Source organism: Piliocolobus tephrosceles, chromosome X (assembly GCF_002776525.5).
Source record: "Piliocolobus tephrosceles isolate RC106 chromosome X, ASM277652v3, whole genome shotgun sequence".
Lineage (NCBI taxonomy): Eukaryota > Metazoa > Chordata > Mammalia > Primates > Cercopithecidae > Piliocolobus > Piliocolobus tephrosceles.
In genome coordinates this window covers 19547197-19570460 of record NC_045455.1, presented here as the reverse complement: position 1 = coordinate 19570460, position 23264 = coordinate 19547197, and the positions used below count along the sequence as shown (strand labels likewise).

General features: G+C 40.1%; 1 protein-coding gene across 1 annotated transcript in view; it reads left to right on the top strand.

The window, feature by feature from the left end:
* LOC111546589 (glypican-6) overlaps positions 1 to 23264 on the top strand; it is a 584762-nt gene that overhangs the window by 541008 nt on the left and 20490 nt on the right. Inside the window, exon 5 of the mRNA XM_026446573.1 lies at positions 18506 to 18642. Within this exon, the coding sequence (XP_026302358.1) occupies positions 18506 to 18642 (137 nt within the window). The remainder of the gene's footprint in view (positions 1 to 18505; positions 18643 to 23264) is intronic.

Here is a 23264-nt window from a genome sequence, read left to right as displayed (position 1 = left end):
AGGAAGGAAGGAAGGAAGGAAGGAAGGAAGGAAGGAAGGAAGGAAGGGAGGGAGGGAGGGAGGGAGGGAGGGAGGGAGGGAGGGAAAGAAAGACGAAAGGAAAGGAAGAAAAAAGAGAAAGACCATTTAATTCATGGCAGCAGTACTACATATTCAAAAAATTAAGTAAAGAAAATAAAGACAGATTTTTTTTTAATTACTGCAATTAGATTCATTGGCCATGAGAACCTGACCTATAGGCTTAGGAGAAGTGAAAAGATGGATATGAAAAGCTAGACTAAATCTGAAAATTAAAAGACTTTTCAGAGAAAGAAAACAAGTGAAGTCACAGGGTTGAGCTTGCCGTGGAGAGATCACACTGTCTACTCTTTAACCCCATGGGGTCTGAGTTTTCAGATTTCCCGTGTATCAGGACAAGTTGCGGGATGCAAGTTTAAGAGTGCCAATCTCCAGATTGCAGGTCTAGTACCTGTGTCTGTACTGAGAGCACATTGTGTGAACACCTCGGCATGGCAACCCCAGGACCACCTATGCCTTCACCATTTTCGATCAGGGAAAAGCTCTTTCCCTTGTAAAGATGACTACAGAATTTCCATGATTTCCCAGGATACTCAGCATGTTTTTCCTGAAATCCTCTTTTTCATCATGTTTTAGAAAAGCCTGTTCTAATGGCTTTGTTAAAAAAAAAAAAAAAAAAAAAAACTTTATAAAATGTCAAGCAAAAGAGATTTCTAAGTGTCTCTTCTTGTTGTGGAGTCACCTTTTCGGAGCAATAATAGTAAAACCAAGTTCTGGACATAAGTTCTAGCTCCTTTGAAGTTTGTCCTGTCTTCTCAACCATATAAATAATGGAGAAGGGGAACTTAGTGGCATATCTCATTTAGGCACTGGGATAAATAATACCCCACTTTCAGTTATCTTTGTAAAAACCTTTGAAAAACCCTCCTACCTTTGTGAGGACAAAAGAAGCAATTGAAAATGCACTAGGTCTTTTTTAAATATTCGTGATTTGGCTTGAAAAAGAAGGTCGATTTTCCACGTAGGAAATAATTTGAAGAAATAAGAAAATGAAAACTATTTTCAAAAGGCTGCTTAACTTTCATTTAATTATACTAAAAAGAATGAAGAGAATGAAGCATATTGGAATTTGTGATTTATGGATCACCATGGCATAGTATAAAAATTCAGAAGTAACTTCTAATGAGAAAAATACAAAAAATCAAATCAGTGAATTTTATATTTATTAACCTAGGGGAAAAATTGAGAGGTTAGGTTTCCATTGTGTTCAGAAAGACTGACAGTGTAACCTCATATGCCAGCATGATAATTATACCATGACTTCCCAATGCATCAGGAATAAAACATAACGCACTTCAAAGAAGGAATAGAAAAGCAACCTAACATTGAGGCTAACTTGACACAAATCATTCTAATTATTTACATTCAGAACTCCTTTTGCTGAGACCTTTTTTTTTTTTTGAAGAGATAAAGGCTATTCTCTAAGTACCACTGCTTAGCTACCAAATCTATTAACAGAAAGCCCCTGGCTTTTGATCTTTAAGATTCCGGTGTGCTTCCAGTACCGGTTTTATACTTATCTGCAATAAAAAGGTGATTCCTCCAAGTGCTTTGGATTTGGTTGAATCAGATTTACCGTCTGGCTTCTCAACTTTATTCCCAAGTACAGTGTAATAGGAAAATGCAAAGCCCTGTCAAGTCCCCATGGGTTCCTATGGCAAGGTGGTGAAAATTTTGTTTTCTTTACTACTTTTCGTTTCATAAGAGAAATAGTCTCAAGGAGAGGATTTCTAATACAGTGTTGTTAGATAGAGACCATTAAATATGTGAGGCTGGCTTTCCAGCCTACATGTGTAGCCCTGTGGGAAAACTCTCCCTTTGTCATGGAAACCCAGGGGAGGAGTTGGTCTGTGCTGTTTTATGAATAAAAAATCCAGAAGGGGAACTCTTTTTCCATTTTCAAGCCAGGAGGAGATTTTAGGACTTTCCTTTTTTCACACTTGCCTGTTAGAGAAATGGCATAGGTTTTATGGTATTGTGCATCTAGAATGTTCTTAGCACCACCTGAAAATTATTATTTCTGCTGATAGATGATAGACAATTGATCGATGATTGATGATTGATTGATTGATTGACTGATTGATAGATTCAGGGACAGTATAACCCACTGTTATACATAACCAGAAGCATAATTGGGCAAATAGCATTTGATTCATCTGTCTTTGGACTTCCTAAAGGAAGATGGGCTGATTTAAAATGTTATCCTGAAAAATGTGTAGTCTTATATTTGTTTGGAGGGCTGTAGCCATAGGCATTGTTAGAAATGGCTAGAAAATTAGGAAAGGCTACTCAAACCATAGTGGCGTTAGAAAAAGGCCAAGAATCAGGACATTGTTTGTAGGGCTGCTGGAATCACAATGGTGTTGGAGAAGGTCTAGAACATTAACATGGACTGATAATTCAGGGAAGAGTACAAAGATTTCCAGAGTGCTATCCTCCTCCCCGCAAATATATTTTCCATCTTTTTTGAAATGAGTGGGACCTACCAACAGGCACAGGGCTTTTCAAATGCATTAACACTCTCCAGTTCACCAGTTCTGTTGTAATGGTTAATTTGAGACTGCAGGCTCTGGGGCGCCACTGCCAAGGCTCAAAATCAGGCCCTACTACTTGTGCTGTGTGATCAAGGCCAAGTGCCTTCACTCTTCACTTCCTCGGTGTCTTCACTGTTTGTGTGAGGTTGTGATGATTAAACAATGAGATAGGAGTGATAGGTTTAGCATGGGGCCAGCCACTTAGTGAGGATTTGATGACATCTCACTAAACAAAAAAGTCACCATAGAAATGCAATTCTCAGTTATGGCATCTGTAAAGTTGAGACATCAACAGCTACCTTTCAGCATTTTTTACAAATTGGAGGCAATTATGGATTTAGTTGCTGAGCGTCTAATAGGTAATGGTAGCCATCACTGTTGTTATCATAATTTGTAACAGCACCTGTCTTACTCCTTGTTGTACAGGTCAGGAAAACCCAACTAGATCATAGCTTCTTGAAGACAAGCAGGCTTCACGGGATACTACCTGCATAGTTGCACAAGGCCCAGTGTTTAGAAGGACCTGACGCTCTGTAAATGCCACGTTCAAATTCCTAATCATATTTAAACAGGGAGCCCTGCATTTTCATTTTGCGCTGGGCTCTACAAATTATGTAGCTGATCCTGAGAACAGGGACTGTTTCTAACTTGGTTTTATAAACTTAGTCTGCCAGGCACAGTTCTTTATACACAGTATGTTTGCATTAGATGTTTCTCGAAGTGAATGGGCATTGCCACTAATTAATAATAACTGAACATGAAATTCATTTATTTGATGCCCAGTTTCAGAAATCCAGGCAGGCTCCTCCAGAGCTTATAAAGTCCTTTTGCGGACAGACCTTTGGCCTGTGACAAAGGATCAGTAGTGACAATAATCACTCCAAGTAAATTTTGTAAATGTAGAAATGGATTATTTGCAGGATCTACTGCATAAATTCAGACAGGAAGGTTGGTTACATGTTTAAAATTATTGCTTGGAACAGATTAAAGGGTGCAAAAAATGTTAGCAAAATCACTTGGGAAAGGTGGTTTCTAATGTTTTTAATATTGGCACAGTTAGTAACTGACTTTAAATCCTTCCTTGATCAACATAAAAAGACATTTCAAGGGAAAGGAAATAAATTGTAATGCCATTAACCATCACACATTGTAGGAGTACCTATTATAAAAAATCCTTTCTAAGTTTTACTGTTCTGGATCTAAGCTTATTTCATAGAAATAAAGAATTAAATACTACACTTGATTTCATTTTGGAATATTAATGAGATTGAAATAAGTTTTAAATTGTCCTTTGACTCATTAAGCTGGAAAGTCAAAGTGCTAAAAATATATACTTTTGCTTCAAAATAGACTGAAATGGATACAAAGAATTTTGTGTCAGAGGGAATCTAACTTAGAGTAAAAGGACCTATCGGGAGAAATTTGAAGCAATTGTAATACAGAATTTGGCTATTATACATAAACATATGTCTATATTCATCATGTAGCTTTACTTGTCAAAAAATATCTTAAAACTTGTACAGTCAGAAAAAGTATCAATAACATAAAATTTCACAGCCCCCTTTTAGAACTGTGGCCTTAACATTTTGTAGGGAAATAAAGCTTTGGTTAACCTTGGCTCTGGTAGACCTCATTAAAATAACAGCCTGTCAGTTTCAAGTTTAAAATAACAGGGTTGTCAGTTTTATATGCAGTGGAACAATCCACAGTTTTATTCTCGGGGATAAGACTGGTAAGAGGGGGTGAAAGGTGGACAAAGATTGGACAACACTGCCACCTGGTGGTCTTAGTGAAGGTGGTCTCTAAAGGCCCGCAGATGAGGCTGGACCACCTTGAAGGAAAAGATGTCAGGCTGCTTTAAGCAAGTCATTGTATCGACTTTTTGATAGCTTTTGCCTTTAAAATGTAGGTACATGCCCAGAGCCTAGAAGCAATTTATAATCTCAAAGTTACAGTAAATCAATAATAAAATCAGCTCTTTGGTAATCTGTAATCCCTGCATATCCATGACTTGATAAAATTAATTTTCAAGAGAATGAAATCTTGTGAAAAGAATTAGATTCAACAAAAACCTTTTTTAATTTTATTTTAAGTTCTGGGACACATGTGCAGAACCTGCAGGTTTGTTACATAGGTATACATGTGCCATGGTGGTTTGCTGCACCCAGCAACTCATCATCTAGGTTTTAAGCCCCATATGCATTAGGTATTTGTCCTAATGCTCTCCTTTCCCTTGCTCCCCAACCCCCGACAGGCCCTGGTGTGTGATGTTGCCCTTCCTGTGTCCATGTGTTCTCACTAGATTCAACCAAAACTTTAAAAAATATTTTCCTTTATTACAATCACCACATATCTGGTGTCTTATTGCATGAGTATCCTGTGAGAAATTCATCAAACTGATGATACCTGATTTGTATACTTTTCTGGATGATTATTAAACTTTGGTAAAAATAAATAAATACGAGCCAAAACAAATCTGTTCATAGGCAAAATTTTGATGGACGTCACAAAGCTGAATGGAACATGTTCCCATTTATATAAACTGAAGCAATTCTAGACATAGGCTGGATTCAAACAGACTTCTACTGTAACCTAAATTCGATTCAGTTCTTTCCTGCTGTACTTGGGACAGTTGACTGTGGGTATGGAGTAGGGGCAGGAGAGTGAGGTCAGAGAAAAAGGATAAAAATGAGTTCTGTTGTTTTGAAATGCAACCTACTCAAAAAGTTCAGAAGAAGATACTGAACACTCTAATGTTAAGCTAAGAACCCGCCTTTAGCTCATTCAGACAACAACCCCTAGCCTAGGAATCACCCTCAACCCCTCTCAGTAGCAACTGGCCCCCTCTCCTGACGTGCTTAGGAAGGACGTTAGACCGTGCTCTCAGTCCGGTAGCCAGCAGCCACACAAGGCTGTTGACCATAGGGATGTGCTGTAGGCAGAACTGAAATGTGCTCTAAGTGAAAAACCCACAACAGATTTTGAAACCTGTGCCATCTGACGTGGCAGCTACTAGCCATGTGTGACTATTGAGCAACGGAGATGTCTGGTGGAATGAATTGAGGTGGATTGTAAGTATAAAATACAAACTAGTCTTTAAAGACTTAGTACCAGAAAAGAATAAAGAACATACAATATCTCATTTAAATGTTTCGTGTTTACTATATATTGAAACAGTGTTTTGAATAAGTTGTGTTCAACAAAACATAACATTGAAATTAGCTTCAACTTACTTTTTTTTCAATGTGGCAACTAGAAAATGTAAAAAGATACCTGTAGCTCCTTTGTGGCTCATACTATGTTTCTGTTGGATATTGCTGCCATTAGGCTCTCATTGCTTCTTCCAACCGGATGGCCATTTTGCCATTTTACAGGTTGTTTTCTCTCCCACTGGAGCTAAAGTGGGCTGCCTATGACACCTCTGCAGCTTGTAGGAGACTAAGAGGACCTATGTAGGTTATTGGATGCTTATGATGCAAAGGTGAAAGCCAAGCAAAGTTATGTCACTTGGGTCTAATCATAAGAGGAGTAAATGGTACTCCCTGGTTGGTGCCCCATGGGGTAAATTGGGTCTTTAAGCTAACCAGATGGCTCTCAGGAACAGGTAATTTACCTCACAGGGGTAAGAACTTGATTTGCAAGAAAGAATGCAGTTTAGTCCCCCAGTGCCATATGTCCCCATGGTGACATTTGTACTCATTAAGTACTTCCAGTTCCAAGTGCCCTAGCAATGTATGAACTTAAGTTTCCACTTTCTCCCTTATTGTAAAATATTGATTTTACTTCTCACACCCTACAACCCTTAAACATGTGAGCCATTTTTAATGCTCATTTCATGTATATATCTTTCCTCCACTGGGTGGTTAGTTGAAGGCAGGACCATGTCCTTTAAATCGCTGTATGCCCAGGACCTTAAAAAGGCCCAGTACGTTATAGATACGAATCAAGTGTGTGTGCCTGCCTGTGTGCAGATGTGTGTGGGGATGGGGGTGTTTCGTTGGAGTGACTGTTCATAAATAGACCCTAAACAACCAATTATCTGTAATATAGGGAAGCTTACAAGGAAGATGCCCTTCCCTATGTCAATAATTTATTTTGCAAGTAAGGCCATGTACAATTTACATTTCATTTACAATTTCATTTGAAGACCCAGAATTTGAACTTGCCCTTCTACCTACTCTGCCAATTGTTCGTTTGTTCATTCGCTATCTATTGAGTACAACCAAAAACCAGGCACTGCGCTAGGCGACGGGACACACATCTGCTAGGAAGTGGTGAACACAAAGGACAGAGGCCCTGCCCCTATGTCCCCTGCAGCTGGGAGGGAAGTCCACACCCACGATGAATGGGCAAATCTCTATGGTAGGTAAAACCGAAGGGATCTCTATGAGCACGTATTCTGGGGAGGTCCTAAGTTGAAACCCATAGGAAGACTTTCAACTAAATTATACTCTTCTCTCCAATGTACAGACTCTACGCTTGAGTAAAAGTTCATAGACAGCCATGGGTGCAGTGGTTTACATTCTTAGAGGTATTTACTAGTATCTCATCTCTTAGGCTGAAATCTTTGGTATTTGAACTTGAACCAGTTCCCAGTTAAACCCAGGAAGAAAAAAGGCAGATCATTGAATTATAGCATAAATATAACATAAGAAATTTAAAAGTAGCATTTATTATGCACCACACAATGCAAGTCTATATAGTTAAGTATAAATCAAATCATACATGCCCAAAAGACATTTATATGCTTTTGGTTGCCTATTCCATTGAAGATTTATGGCAACCCGTCTGTACCCTAAATGGCTTTAGAATTTAGATAAATCTGATTTCCACCTACCACTTGCTGAATACTTTCCTATGCTGCATCTAAATTACTTTTCCAATGTGTGCACATCTTTGTGGTTACTCTTGCTGTTGGACGGAATAATGCTTGCAATATCTCACTTAAGATAAGTAAGATATCATGCCCAATGACACCACTCTTGGGTGAGCAAAAGGTGTTTCCTGTTTCCCGGTAAGTTCCAAATGTCTGTAGGCTTCAGAGAAAGAGACCAGAATGCACGTCTATTTCTGAGTTTTGGTGTGGAAGAATAAAGCCACCGAACTGCTGGAATTAAATAACGAACTCTAAAATATTCAGGAATGCCTAAACTTGAATTGAAATGCTTTGCGATGCCTCCTCCCCCTCTTTTAATTAGCAGACTTACTTGTCCTGGATTTCATTCCCTAAAGATGAAATTTCAATATTTTCAGAGTACCTTCAGGTAGCTATGAGCTTCACGAAATCACTGTGTTATGCCAATCACAGGTAGAAATAGAGATGGAAATTCTGTATGGGTTTCCTAAGTATTTCAAAGGCCCTATGAAGGGGTTGTACATTTGAAATAAGAGTTGGCAAAGAATCTGAATTTTTCAGCAAAACTAAGTGTTCAAACATTAAACTTTTTTCACATTAGCAAAATTGGGCTATTAAATAATTGGAGTGCTCTCTGGCAGTTTTCCAAATCAGGGCTAATTTCCAGGTTAGTCCTATACAAAGGGGTCAATCCTATGCCACTAGCATCATCTTGTTAGCTATATCAGGAAATTCAGGAAATATGGAGGAAATTTGCCTTTCAAACCACAAAGAACTTCCAAAAGGTTTCATTCCATAATGATGATAGAATAGATGATGGTGGGAGCAGAGGTCAGATTTAAAATAAAATATCCAAAATGCTTCAAGGTGCCTTATATAACTGCTAGAAATACTGAATTCATTCTCTTCTTTTGAAAGCTCACCTGAGATCTTCTGATCCAGCATTATGAAGACTGCTTATCTAATGACCTAATTTAGAATCAGCACTTGTCACAATCCATGCTCTAAATCATGGCAAGTTCCCTGGGGATGTCTGCCTCTATACAGCAAAAATAATGCCTGAAAAAAGATAGAGGCCAAAGTTAGCCACCAAGGAGGATACAGCTGTTCTCCAAACCAGAGAGCAAGAGAGCAGATGGGACAGACCTTTGGTCAGAAATGAATCCAAAGGAGCATTTACCAAGGGCTAGGCAGAGAAATATAGAATCCACTCTCCGAATTTGAAACCAGGTAGTGCTTGCAAAGGAACAAAGCCAGGCAAGAGAGAAAAGTTGAGGGCTCAGTCTCAATGCCAAGTGAGGAGAAAGAATAAGAATGTGTTTCTGCTGTGTACTCAAGCCCTGTCCATAAAGACCCAGAAGTGCCTAGCAAGGGGAGATGACTTGGCTTAGGTCAAAACAGCAAATCCTAAGGCCTCCTTCATTTATATCTGTCATTAGAAACATTTAAATAGAGCCTAGATGAGCCTGTCAAGAATGCTCTAGAAGCATCGGACTGACCGTGAGAGCTCTGCTAAGCCTCTAAATTCCATGGTTCAGCAATAAAACTACTCCTTGAAATCATTTCTATTTTTCAGTCTTGAAAAGTAAATAGTGCCACATTTTAGGTACCTTGGTGCAAAGTAATACTTTGACTTGGTCTGGCTTCCCAAGGAACAAATGAATTCTTGTGTTTTTCTTTTCACTACTGAATTCAGTAGATATTAGTTTAATGTCAGACTGTGTCATCTCTCAAGGACGTGTAGGATGCCTACTGCACTCACATGCCTAAAATGTAATGCCATAGGGAGTGAGGCACAATCAGGACATTAGGTACAAACACGAAGATTTGAAAGTTTTTGTTGTTTTCTTAAAATCTGCTGCAGGCCGGGCGCGGTGGCTCAAGCCTGTAATCCCAGCACTTTGGGAGGCCAAGATGGGCGGATCATGAGGTCAGGAGATCGAGACCATCCTGGCCAACCCGATGAAACCCCATCTCTACTAAAATATACACAAAAAAAAACTAGCCGGTGAGGTGGCGGGCGCCTGTGGTCCCAGCTACTCGGGAGGCTGAGGCAAGAGAATGGTGTGAACCCGGGAGGAGGAGCTTGCAGTGAGCTGAGATCCAGCCACTGCACTCCAGCCTGGGCGACAGAGCGAGACTCCGTCTCAAAAAAAAAAAAAAAAAAAAAAAATCTGCTGCAAAAATCTAACCTGAACAGCAGTAGGAAGATATTTCTGATGTCTCCCACATTTATCCCTATTTGAGGACCAGCATTTTACCTGAAAAGGACCCCATCAGTGTTTTCAGGAGAATGCATGCCCTTAATATGGTGTGATCAGCTAGCCAAGAAATTACAAGCCTAAAACCAGACAGGATTACTCAGACTGAACTTTTCAAGCCATTGCCAGTTCTCTATGAAACTCAACAAAACTAAGCATTGTGTTTTCAGACCTTCAAAGATTCACTTCTTACTTTAAAAAAAAATTTTTATATCCTTCTTAGTCTTTCCTATGAAACGTGTGTTTGTCACCTTGGGAGTAATGTTATAAGTACTGTCCGGGCGCCGTGGCTCACGCCTGTAATCCCAGCACTTTGGGAGGCTGAGGTGGGTGGATCATGAGGTCAAGAGATCAAGACCACCCTGGCCAACGTGGTGAAACCCCATCTCTACTGAAACTACAAAAATTAGCTGGGCATGGTGGCACATGTCTGTAGTCCCAGCTACTCGGGAGGCTGAGGCAGGAGAATGGCGTGAACCCGGGAGGCGGGGGTTGCAGTGAGCCGAGATTGCACCACTGCGCTCCAGCCTGGCGACAGAACAAGACTCTGTCTCAAAAAAATAAGAACAAAAAAATAAAAAGTACCACACCACCGCGAAAATATATGTCATGTGGAAACAGACTAGAAGTTATCATTGGACTCCTTGGAAACACATGATAGAGCCCAAAATGTCGGAGTGGTTTTAGGTTGAATAGTGTCTTGAGGACTCTGTAAAGTGCTGGGTGTAACATGGTCAAAGTCAGCTTTAGGGTCACTGACAAACTGCATTCCACAGAAACCTGCTATCATCCCCAAGACTTATCTAGAAGTTTCCTAAAAGAAAACATGTTATTAGTACGAGCAATTTCTCCACCAAGCCTTACAAAACCTACCCAAACATTACATTATAGAGGGGCCAATCTGAGACATGAAAAATGACACCAAAGAGTTTCATAAACTCAGAATAAATGGAAAACTGATGTTCTAGTGAAGACAGTGCTAAAAGCCATTATCAGAAGATATGGATTACTTGCTCTAAGAATGTGAAGGAGGGAGATTGTGTTTATAGATATGTGGCCACATCAGAAAAAGTAATATTCTATCTGAGACTTAGGAACTATAAATGCCGTCCTCCAGAGTGCATGTGTTTCCCGAGGGAGTGAGAGAAGCTGTGAACAGGTACATTCACAGACCTTGTTTGATTACTGAAGGAGTATGCATGACTTGAATTCTGATGCGGGCTCACATGGTGAATCAAATGACTCGGTGCTGTCAAAAAAGACCATTCCTCTCTACAGTAAAGTTAGATGAGGTCACTGTCTCCAAAACTGGATTATATCAAACTCTTAGGTAGCAAAAATTGTTTTGTGTATGGTGACTTTCTCTTGACCAAGTAAAATGGCCTTGTCCCTGAGCAAAAACCAGCCTGCCTTCATTTCTTTAAACAGATTGTTTTCCAAAGCTTACCAATGACCTCCAGCCTATAAAATATTCACATTGGTTTTTTTTTCTTCAATATTTATTATTTAGAGTGTAGTCCTTTAAATATTCATCATATTTTTCTAAAGATATGGTATATATTATTTACATCTGGTTACATTATGCTTTCATCGTGATGAAATGGGCACATCGAAACTTTCTGAAGTCAGGAACAAATAGGGTGTTGAGCCAGGTGCACACAACATGTAGCCAGTGAGGTGGATTTGCATCCAGGGATGGTTGAGGGAAAACGGCAGGTGGCCTTCTCACAGTGACTGCTCAGGAAAGATCCAGAGGAAATAAAGGGTCCAGGGTAGATGGACTTGTGACCTCCTGTGGTTGGGTAGACAGCCATGGACTGAAGGAGAAAGTCAAATATGTCTCATCAGAGAATTCACATGGGATACAAAAGCAATAATGGAGTTCACAAACACAACAACTCAGAATTCAACAGGTCACCTGCTTAGAAAACCAAAGGGAAGGTGGTGGAATGTGTTTATGAGGATTGCAAAGACCCTTTAAGCTGGGATTTTTTCCATTTTTAGTTAAATTCTCATGCTTTTTCCTTAAGCCAAGATTGTTTTTGAGGTCCCCCAGGTGTCCATCTTACCTGTGTAAATTACAACTAGAATGACATTTAAGACAACAGGAGTCTGAAATGCTAATGAGAAGATAGAGGGGATCATCTGAGATCTCTCTCTTCCTCTGGGGGTAATCGGGTCAAGGAAAATGAGTTTTGGTGTTTTGGTGTTTTTTTTCCCCCCCGCTAAAAACCTGAACGAATTTGTCCATGCCTCCTTTACTCTCTAAAGTTACATTTGGAAAGCCGTTGCTGGCAGGTAATCAATCATTTTTGAAATCTTACTTCCCTTAGCAGATCATCAGCAATGCTGTTCGTGTATTTATTCATTTGACAAATGTTTATTAAGCACTGGTACACACAAAGCTCTGTTTACTGAGTCTGTGGCTGTGGAGCAGTTATTCCCTGGGAGCCAAGAAAGTACAGCTGTTCTTTAGCAAATGAGTAGCTAAAGATCAGAGTGGTGGCTAAAAGCCATTGCTTCTACATGGACAAAATCATCCTGTTCTTGGAGGTTAAAACTTGGGAGGCTGTAATGCATTATTTTTGTTTTTGATCCCTGGATGAAAATTATTAATTATTCTGCTTCCTAATCTTTCCCATGACAAGAGTTCAGCAACCACAAAAGAACAAATAGCAGCGAAGCCTTATTTGCTTGAGAAGGAATATGGTGGTGTTCCCTGGAAGGGAATTTCCAGACAAATTAATATGTGCTCCCACAGCCCTTTGCTTAGCTAGGACTATAATGTTTGTTCCGCATCAGTTACCCCCGCTAGACAGTGCTACAAACCCTTCAAGGATAGCAACTGTGTACAAGTCATATTTTGCATTCCCAGAGTCTACTGTAAAACCTGTCTTATAAAAGGCACGTTAGAAGTGTTTAATGAAGGAATACTAGCCACAAAAGCCTTTTTTCTTATTTAACCAATGTTTTGGAACTTTTTCTAAACTGTACTACATTTTCTTGTCTCATTAAACAGATTTCATTGAATGTTACTGAATTTTTACTTGCTAAGTCACAGATTTAAAAGATATGGTATGAGTCCCTGTGCTGTAGACTGGTGATCTGCAAATATTTTTGGTCTTGCACCTCTATCAGCAAAATATTCTGGATGACAGACAACCAGAATACCTATAAATATTTATACATAAATTGTAATATAAGCACTACCGAATTAACACATTCTGTACCTGATGAAATTTACATAAAAACAGAATGTTTTGAAAGATGAGAAAAATATATTCTTTTTTATTTCTATTTTGTAATGTTCCAGATGTATCAAGAATAAGAGGAATATTATGCCTGCCATTGTATTGTTTACTTGTGCTTGCTTTGTTTTAAATGAAAGAAATCCACAGTTTCTTTTTAAAAGTGATTTAAGTCCTATTCCATTAATTAAAACTAATTAATCTAATCCATGAATGCCTTAGCCAGTACATATGCTGCATCAGTACACCAGCAGCAAGTTCATGGTGGTGGAGGTGCCACTGCTGCCCCTCCCCACTATGAAAGTCTTACTCTGTCCTTGGGGTACTTGAGAAATAGCCATCCCTGTATGGACTGGTTGAAATATCAATCTCTAGATTAAATATTAGGAAAGCTTAATTCCTCTTGTATTTTTATACTTAAAAATAGAAATAGGAATTCTAATCCTGAATCACACTGAATGTCTTGCACACCCCCAGAGATGCACACACACTCCTGCCACCAACCCAACACACATACTTCAAAAACCAAGGTTATCAACTATGGTCATAGTAGGCCTAGTGGTTAAGAGTAATGATTGCAGAATCTGCATTTGAATTTGAATCTCATCTCCATCATTAACTAGATATGTGGCAAGTTTTTTAGCCTTTCTGAGGCCTGTTTCCTTTTTGTATAAGGGCGTAATGATACTTATTTAGCACCGTCAGAGTTGTGAAGATCGAATGCACATGAGGGCCTCAGCTCAATGAAAGCTCACAGTTAATCCCCATTTCTTTGAGTCAAATACTGCCCTGTGCTGAACCCAGGAAGGCTCTTAAAAGCCATGAGCCCTAACCACAAAGTCTTATCTCTTTCCCAACTTTTCATTATTTGTAACTTTTTCAGTATTGAAATGGTGGGGAAAAGATAGTAAAATGAACATCCATATAACCCTCATACAGATTCAATAATGGTTGACTGTTTTGCTATTTTCAAGTAAGTAAAAGATGCAGTGACACATTATCCCTAAGTATGTCAGTGTGAATCTCCTAAAAGCAAGCACAGTCTCCTATACAGCCATGACATCATGATCACACTTAAGAAAATTAGCAGTTATTCAATGATATCAACTACTATTTATTCTACATTCAAAATTATCAAAGCTCTTACTTACAGCTGGGTCCCTACCTCCAAATCCAGGGGTCAGTTTCTCTTCCTTCCTTCCTTTTCCTTCCTTCCTTCTTTCCTTCCTTTCCTCCTTCCTTCCTTCCTTCCTCCCGCTTTTTTTCTTCTCTTTCTTTCTCTCTCTTTGTTTCTTGCTTGCTTACTTTCTTGCTTTCTTCTTTCACCTGCCCTCTTTTGAAGCATTAAAGGCCAGTTGTCTTATATAATATCTCATTACTAGATGTGTCTGATTATTTACGGTGTTACTTAGTTTTTTCCTCTATTGCCAGTATTTCCTGTAAACTGATTTTTTTAAGTCAGGAACTTGATGGGATTCCGGTGAAATATTTGGAGCAAGATTACTTCTTAGGTAAATTTGTCATAGAAGAGGACTTAGATAGTTCTTTCTGCTCGTTGACTTTGCTCATCTCTTTGTTTTTAGCAATCATTCCACCTTGTCACCTTCTCCCTCTTTAGCCTAATTTTACAGTACTATAATGGTAGGTATGAGAAGGGCACCCTCTCTTCCTAATAGAGTCAAGTGTTCATGGGCCTTTTGACTCTTAAACTAGGAGTGTTTGTCTCTGCTGACATTAGGAGTTGCAATTATCAGAACTCAGAATCAACTTCAGATAAATCCTAAAAGAGGGCTCATGTTTTCCCTATGGACCCCAACAGTATATGTTTGGATCGGATTCCAGAGACATAACAGGAGTTGTTTAACTTCCAGAATCTATCAAATAGCATAGATGAAAAAAGTAATACTTAAATATTACTGGGATTACTAATATTACAGCATTACTGAAACAATATTGGAGCGATGGTAAATACCATTCACAAGTATTGGCAAGAGTTCATTTTTCCTAGAATAGCTCATTCAGGAATCAGAGAAAGGAAATTGTTACAAATATTGTATGTTGTCCCAAGTCTTTGTTCCCATCTGGTGTGTTATTAATGAATTAGAGCTCACTGTCATTGTCAGTAATATATTTGTACTAAGAGTGCTTGTTAACAGAAAGCTTAATTCACAGTTGTGTACGCTTAAGTTTCCAGGAAAAAAAAAGACACCTCATGTCTGGAGCTACAGCAGAGCAGTTACATATATTATTCAGAAATATCAATAACTAAAATGAGAAAAATATTTCTAAATTATGTGCAAATTGAAAGGCCTTCCTGATACTGAAAAATAAACTGCAATTATTCATACATAAATGAATCAAAGGCATGTTCTTTTCCAGTGGCTAATAGTGTCCATGTTTTCAGCCGTCTGCCTCGCCGTCACCGTCTGCAGGTGAGTTGGCCAGTGTTTCCCTGCAGAATGTTAAAACAGCATTTACATTTCTCACTGCTCCTTTGATGTTATCTCCTGCAATTGCACAATGAAAACGCACAGCTACCAAAATGCCAGAGGGAACATACTCTGATTATAAATGTGCTGCGGTGAACAATGAGAGGAAACCCACATCCCCGTGATGGGCTCCTCACTTAGCCAAATACAATCCCACAGTTGTCTCCCACCCCTTTTGGGAGGATGAACACACAGTATTGTGACCCCAGCTAATTTGTGTTAACCATAGTCTATGACCTTGTAATAGAATGGGACAATTCAATCCATTGTCTTCACCAACATTTATTGAGCACCTACTGTGTGCTTAGACCTGTGTGACCAACTCATCCTGGTTTACCTGGGATGTTCCCATTTTAATGCTGAAAACTCGTCACCCTGGAATCCCCTAAGTTGTGGCAAATTTGGATGATTAGTCGCTTGATCCATACTGGACACTGTGGATAAAGATAAATTACAACCCTACTTCTGCCAACAAGAAGCATGTTGTCTAAAGGAGAATCAGAAAAATAAGCCAATTATTAGAGTTTCGAGTGGTCAGTACTTAGAATCATCAGGAGGGCACTGGGCAGTGCAGAAAGCTGAATCTCAATCTAACCTGGGACCCGAGAATGCACTCCGAAGGAGACAGCGTTTGAGAATGATTTAAAGAATGAGCAGTGCAACATCCACCATTAAATTCTGCACATACCGAAAGGAGACACCTGTAGGACGGCATGCGACTTTGTTCTTTCTCTGAGTCTCAAAATCTGTGTATCTGGTTTAGATTCCCATAACCTGGAGGTAGGATTGTAGTGCAAAATAAGCAGAAAGAGAGTGCTCGTTCTTAGTTTGTTTTACTATGGGAGAGAATAAACCTGACAGCATTTCAGACCTAAAGGTGGTGGTCATCTTCTGAACCAGATGGAAATATATCACATGTATTTCTGTCTCTGAGGATTGTCTTGACAAGAGTGAGAATGAGTGGTCTTGTGGGGACACCTTCAGTGGAGGTTAGGGCACCAAAGTGACACTACGCAGAACAAATACAATGTGAGGAATTGTTTTTCACGTGGTTTATTTTGGAAGAAAAAAATAGTCAAACTTACGGAAAGTTGCATTTGTTTTGAAAAATTTTATACTCTTCATTTAGATTTACCAGATATTAGAAAGTTGTCACATTTACCTTTTCTCTTTTTGTTTATACATCTGTATATTTATTGTTATTCTTGATTTTTACTGAGCTGTTGTAGAGCAAGTTGTGGAAACTATACCCCTTTCATTTTAAACCCTCCAGCGTGTATCTCCCGAGAGTACAGCATTCTCCTGTGTTACCACAGTATGATTTTATATTCAGGAAATTTAACACTAACATAATGCTATTATCTAATAGAGAGCCAGCATACAAATTTTGCCCACTATCACAATAATGCCTTTTATTGGCAATTATCCTTCCGACCTAGCATTTAGTCCAGAGCCCTCTGCCTGCATTTAGCTATCACGTCTCTTATTCTTAATCTGGAAGGACTCTTCAGCTTTGTCTTGTCTTTTATGATGGACACTGTTGATGAGTAGAGGCCAGCTGGTTTTCAGAATGCCCCCTCAGTCTCGGTTTGTCTGGTGTGTTCCCATGATGAGATTCAGATTATGAATTTGGGGCGGCCTGAGTGACGTGTCTGTCTTGGCACATCACATCAGGGGGAACACATGACCAATTTGTCCCCTTGCTTGATCATTCGGCGAAGGTGGCAGCCTGCCAAGTTTCCACACTGTAAAATTACTAGTTTTCCATTTGTAATTAATAAGCAACTGTGTTACTAGGTACTTTGAGATTCTGTAAATATCCCATTCCCCATCAAATGTTGACTCAACGCTTCTTTGCATCTATATTTGTTTGCTAAGGCCATCATAACAAAGTACCACAAACTGAGTTGCTTAAAACAGCAGACATTTACTGTCCCACAGTTCTGGGGCTGGAAGTCTGAAATCAAGGTGTCGGCCGGGTTGGTTCCTTCTGAGGTCTGAGAGGAAAGGATCCGTTCTAAGCCTCTCTCCTTGGCTTGTAAATAAGCATCTTCTTCCTGTGTCTCTTCATATTATCTTTCCTCTGTGCGTGTCTCTGTGCTCAAATTTCCCCTTTTTATAAGCACACATCATACTGAGTGAGGGCCCACCCACGTGACTTCACTTTAACTTATTTATCTCTGTAATGACCCTATCTCAGAGTAAAGTCACATTCTGAGGTACCAAGGGTTAGAAACTTAACATGTTAAAGGGAGGAAAAGAATTCAATTCATAACAGATGCATTCCAGCCATCTCTGGACTTTCCCAATGTTCATTATGAAGCCAAAATGAAATTAAATTCCTCTCCCTACCCTTTCTGCAAGTGAAAAGTCAGTGTTCAGCCTGAAGACACTTAAGATGCTGGCACTAAGCTTTTCCCGGCCATCCATCCACAGGGCTGTGAATTTTACACTTACCCATATTTAGAATGACTTCTCTTTCAGTTCTAGAGATTTTTCAGAGGGTTTGGTTTATTGCTTACCACCCATGTGTGTGCTCTAAGGGCCTGTCATTTGCACCAGAGCAGAAGTACCAGCAGCTGAATTAGTGGCAATATTTATTTTTTGCAGAAACAAGGAGTCCATTGGGAAAAGTATTTATCTCTTGGTGCATTTGTTTTGGTACGGTTGTCTGACATGCAAGCAAATGAATTCTAGAGACTATACTTGGGGTGTTCGCAGTAGGGACTCTCAGCATGAGAGGGACCCGAAGCCAGGCGTGATGCTTCGTAAGTTTTTAATTCAAAGGATTGAAGGACAGAAAAGATGGAAAACAAAAAGCCAATTACCTGAGAACTGTCGGCTAGAGGAGGACTGAGGGAGAGGAAAGGAGGCTTTCCCAGGCAATAAACCCTGCAGTGTGGTGTCTCTCTCTTAAAACTGTTAGAGTTCCTGCTGGTCACATCACAGGTTCTATAACCTTCGCCTGTGTACGTCCTTGTGTAGAAATGGGCAAATCCTGAGCAGAATACTCACTTGCTTTCCTTGGTTTCTTGATCAGGTCACAGACATAAAAGAGAAATTGAAGCTCTCTAAAAAGGTCTGGTCGGCGTTACCCTACACCATCTGCAAGGACGAGAGCGTGACAGCGGGCACGTCTAACGAGGAGGAATGCTGGAACGGGCACAGCAAAGCCAGGTGAGAGTGACTCGATGTGGGCATGGATGGGGGCACAGCACACCCAGCCTTGGAAGACTCTCCTGGCACAACTCTGCAGACCTGTTTATGCAAAAAGCAGCAGAGGGTGGAGGGACAAGTCATCACTTAGCAACAGCTGTTGGGAGTGACAGGTTTGATGGGCACCTGGGAGCACTTACTCTCAAGGTGCCATTAAGCGTGGAATCCGTGTTCAGAACGCCTTGCCTCTGGATGAGGACAGAGGAACGGTGGCAGATGCCAGGTTTCAGATACCTGAGATCACAAAGAGCCCTTTTATGTTCACTTAATGGCTTTAAGATACTGAAGCTATTTTTATCCGTAGTTAAATTTCCAGGGCTCTTTTTTTTTCATCACAAGTTAAACAGGAAATGAAAATTCAAGTTTTTTTTTTTTTTTTCCACCCTAGTTGGAAAAAAAATTGAAGTATTCATTGGCAAGGTAACAGAAAATGTCTGAGGGACACTGAGAAGCGGTTCTAATAGGTGACACACTTAGGGAAGTCCCATCGGAACCTCCTGACAAGAGACAGCAGTTTTCATCATTCTCCTCTGCTGACCAGTGCTGTGGGGACTTGATATGGAATTTCTGAATTTTTTGATTCAGCCCAAAAATGGGGTTGGCCTGGATTTTCATAAGGTGGAGAGGCTGGATGGGAGGATTGTTTGGGAATTAGCAGGCAGGGCAGGACACAAGGACAGGAATCTGCCAAAGCCCTCAGCAATGAGGTTGCAGGTGGATAAAGCAGCTGGTAAATTGGACTCAAGGAATCTTTGAGGATTGACTAGTGGCTGGAGATGCTAAGAGGGGAATCTGTTCTGGGGCTTTATTGAGCAGTTTCAAGCATTTGAAGCAGCTGTGATCAAAAGGAAACAAGAAGGTATGTGGTTGGTCAGGAGCAGTGGCTCACGCCTGTAATCCCAACACTTTGGGAGGCCAAGGTGGGAAGACAGCTTTAGCGCAAGAGTTTGAAACCAGCCTGAGCAACATTGTGAGACCCTGTCTCTACAAAAATAAATATAATCTGTGGCTACTAATATAAAGTGCATAGCTATTACGTTGGGAAGAAACTGCAGAAGTTAAGCAGGAGGTGCAAGGGAGGTGCATATTAGGTATTTCTTACGCTGCTGAGTTGCAATTTTTAGCATCTATCGCTGTACTAGTCCATTCTTATACTGCTATGACGAACTTCCCTGAGACTGGGTAATTTATAAAGGAAAGAGGCTTGATTGACCCACAGTTCCGTATAGCTGGGGAGGCCTCAGGAAACTTACAATCATGGCAGAAGACAAAGGGGAAGCAGGCACCTTCCTCACAAGGTGGCAGGAGAGGGAAGTGCAAGTAAAGGGGGAAGAGTCCCTTATAAAAGCACCAAATCTCATGAGAACTCACTCACTATCGTGAGAACAGCATGGGGGAAACCACTCCCATGATCCAAGGTCCTGTTCTCAGCACGTAGGGATTATGGGGATTCCAATTCAAGATGGGAATTGGTGGGGACACACAGCCAAACCGTACCAGTTGCTAATGTTATTATTAACCATATCAGGAAGAGTTTAGCAAGGTGAAAGCAAGATACCTACGAAAAGAGCTCTAACCATTTCAAAATGCTCCAAATATCAATATCAAATCATAGATCATGAGAAAGAAATTAGTTATGATATTAGCAACATGCCGCTAAAAAATACTTAGCATTTTGCCAGTAGTCTGGCTTTTTAGCTAGGAGACCTTTGGCCAGAAAATTCAGCTGTGAATTAACAGCTTCTAGTTTGTATTTTCCCGATGACTGTACAGAAAGACACTGTGAAGGATGGCCAGATTGACTAATGAATCAAATGCTTGGGTTTTTGAGTTCTCTCTTTCCCATCTGTGTTAACCTTTAAGCCTTGGCTAACATAAAGCCTGGGTTTTGGACTGCTATTCCCACAGATCGTCACACAGGTTGCTGATATTAGTCCATAGGCAATTTCTTACAAAAGGAAATATTTTTAAAAGGCCATGGGTGAGGTTAGGGGAAGAGACTAAACACCACCAAGAATATGAATGGGGAAGATAAAGACCACTGAAGTTAGAGCTGGAGATCAGGATGCTTCAGACAAGTTCCTCATTGTGCAGATGAAGAACCCAGACCGGGTAAACAATTAGTCCCCTGTTAACCAATTAACAAGGGTGAAAGCTGGGACTCTCCCAAATCCTAGCCCAGTGTTTCTTTTATGGCAATACCCTACCTCTTAAACAAACAACAGCTAAATACTGTCCTCCCCAACTTAGGAGAACAAATGAGACAGATCCTAAGCTCTATAAAAGCTTGAGTGGTTCTACAGCATTCATTGAGTCAGTCCACCAGGCCATCAGCAATATGATTAAGTACTCCCTGTGTCCCAGGCTCTGTGCAAGGCCCTATAGATTAAGTGCTCCAAGATGACAATGGGAGGACAAGGCAGGTGGATCACCTGAGGTCAGGAGTTCAAGACCAGCCTAGCCAACCAAGTGAAACCCCGTCTCTACTAAAGATACAAAAATTAGCCGGGTGTGGTGGCACATGCCTGTAGTCCCAGCTACTCAGGAAGCTGAGGCCGGAGAATCGCTTGAACCCAGGAGGAGGAGGTTGCAGTGAGCCAAGATCGTGCCACTGCACTCCAGCCTGGGTGACAGAGTGAGACTCCATATCAAAAAAAAAACAAGATGGCAGTGGGATCAATACATGAGAAGATACAGTGACTGGGGTGAGCCCAGTGAACCTAGGAACATCAGTACCCTACTGCTAGACTGCAGGTTTAGGAAGGGACCACAGTGGTAGAGAAACGCCTGGATTGGTCCTCAGGATCAAGATTTAAATTTTATCCTGAGATCAATGGGAATCCATTGGAAGATTTTATGCAGATGGGGAAAATGATCAAGTTTAATGCAATGAAATCACTTGTAGGAATAGTCCAGAATTTAGTCCAATAAAATATATCTTTTATTATGCATAAGTACATTATTAAAAGAAGGAGCTGTCAAATATTTGTGATTCAAATTACGTACCCATTGAACAATTACAATTACATGGTTTCCTTTAGTTCTTTTTTTAAAATTATTCCACTAGCGTGGAATCCTAATATTATATTTTTATATACTAGCATAGTAAATAGATCACCAATAAAGACTTGCTGAATTAAATGTAATTGAAGCTTTCTTCTTATCCAAATATTTATTAATCTAGAAAAACATTGGAGAAATTTTTCACTTGAAGAAATTTACTAAAGTATTTTGTAAGTGTAAGAATCCATTCATAATGCAGATAATAACATATTTTTTCACACTTTTGAATTATGAGTTTTAAGATGACAGGCCTTTTTAATTGTTTAGGAATGGTTGTTAAAAAAGAAAAGAAAAAGAAAGAAAAGTTACTCTTATAACCTATGCGAAATAAAAGAGACTAGAAACTTTATTTGTAGAAAATCTGGTCAGATACAGTGACTCACACCAGTAATCCCAACACTTTGAGAAGCTGAGGCAGGAGGATCAATTGAACTCAAGAGTTTAAGACTAGCTTGGGCAGCCTGTAATCCTAGCACTTTGGGAGACCGAGGCAGGTGAATCACGAGGTCAGGAGATCGAGACCATCCTGGCTAACATGGTGAAACCCCGACTCTACCAAAAAAAAATACAAAAAATTAGCCAGGCGTGGTGGTGGGCACCTGTAGTCCCAGATACTCGGTGGGGCTGAGGCAGGAGAATGGCATGAACCTGGGAGGCGGAGTTTGCAGTGAGCCGAGATGAAGCCACTGCACTCCAGCCTGGGGGAGAGAGCAAGACTCCATCTCAAAAAAAAAAAAAAGACAGACAGACTAGCCTGGGCAACACAGTGAGACCCTGTCTCTACAGAAAATAGCCCTGTCTCTGGGCTTGGTGGCGGGCGCCTGTAATCTTAGCTACTCAGGAGGTTGAGGCAGGACGATCACTTGAGCCCAGGAATTTGAGGTTGCAGTAAGCTATTATTGTGCCACTGTACTCCAACCTGAGCAACAGAGTGAGAGTCTATCTCTAAAAAATAAAAACAAAAAATAAGAAGAAATAATTTTTTTTAAATCCATCAAGGATTAATAGATATGAAGCAGAGAGGCTTATTAGAACTGATAGAGATTGTCATGCCTGAAGTTTATAAACTCAAGCCTGTGTGATAGTTCTCCAGTAAACTAGACATTTCTTCCTGTCTTTCTGTTTTATCTGTCAGACTCCTTCGGCCACATTTTTCTCTTTGTACATGCTCGTGCAGCCTTTTGTCCTATCTCAGTGTTTGCTCAGGCTTGTCTTCCATCACCCTTATTTTTCCTGATTACTTTCTGAGCCTTGCTCCGTAGCTCTCTACTGTACTTCCTTGATTCAGAAACATATTTATTTCAAATTTTAACGTTTCTGACATCAAAGTGACTCTTACGGTATATATTTCCATTTACTCCAGTTATTATCTTATTTTTTAAAAAGCTGTTATTAAGTAATGGCACCAGTTGAAATTGATGATGAGTTCAAATAGAACAGGATACACAGAGCGATGGCTGCTGTGGCAGTCTGCAGGGTGCAATCTGCAGTGGTGAGACTGTGGTTAAGGGTGTGTAAGC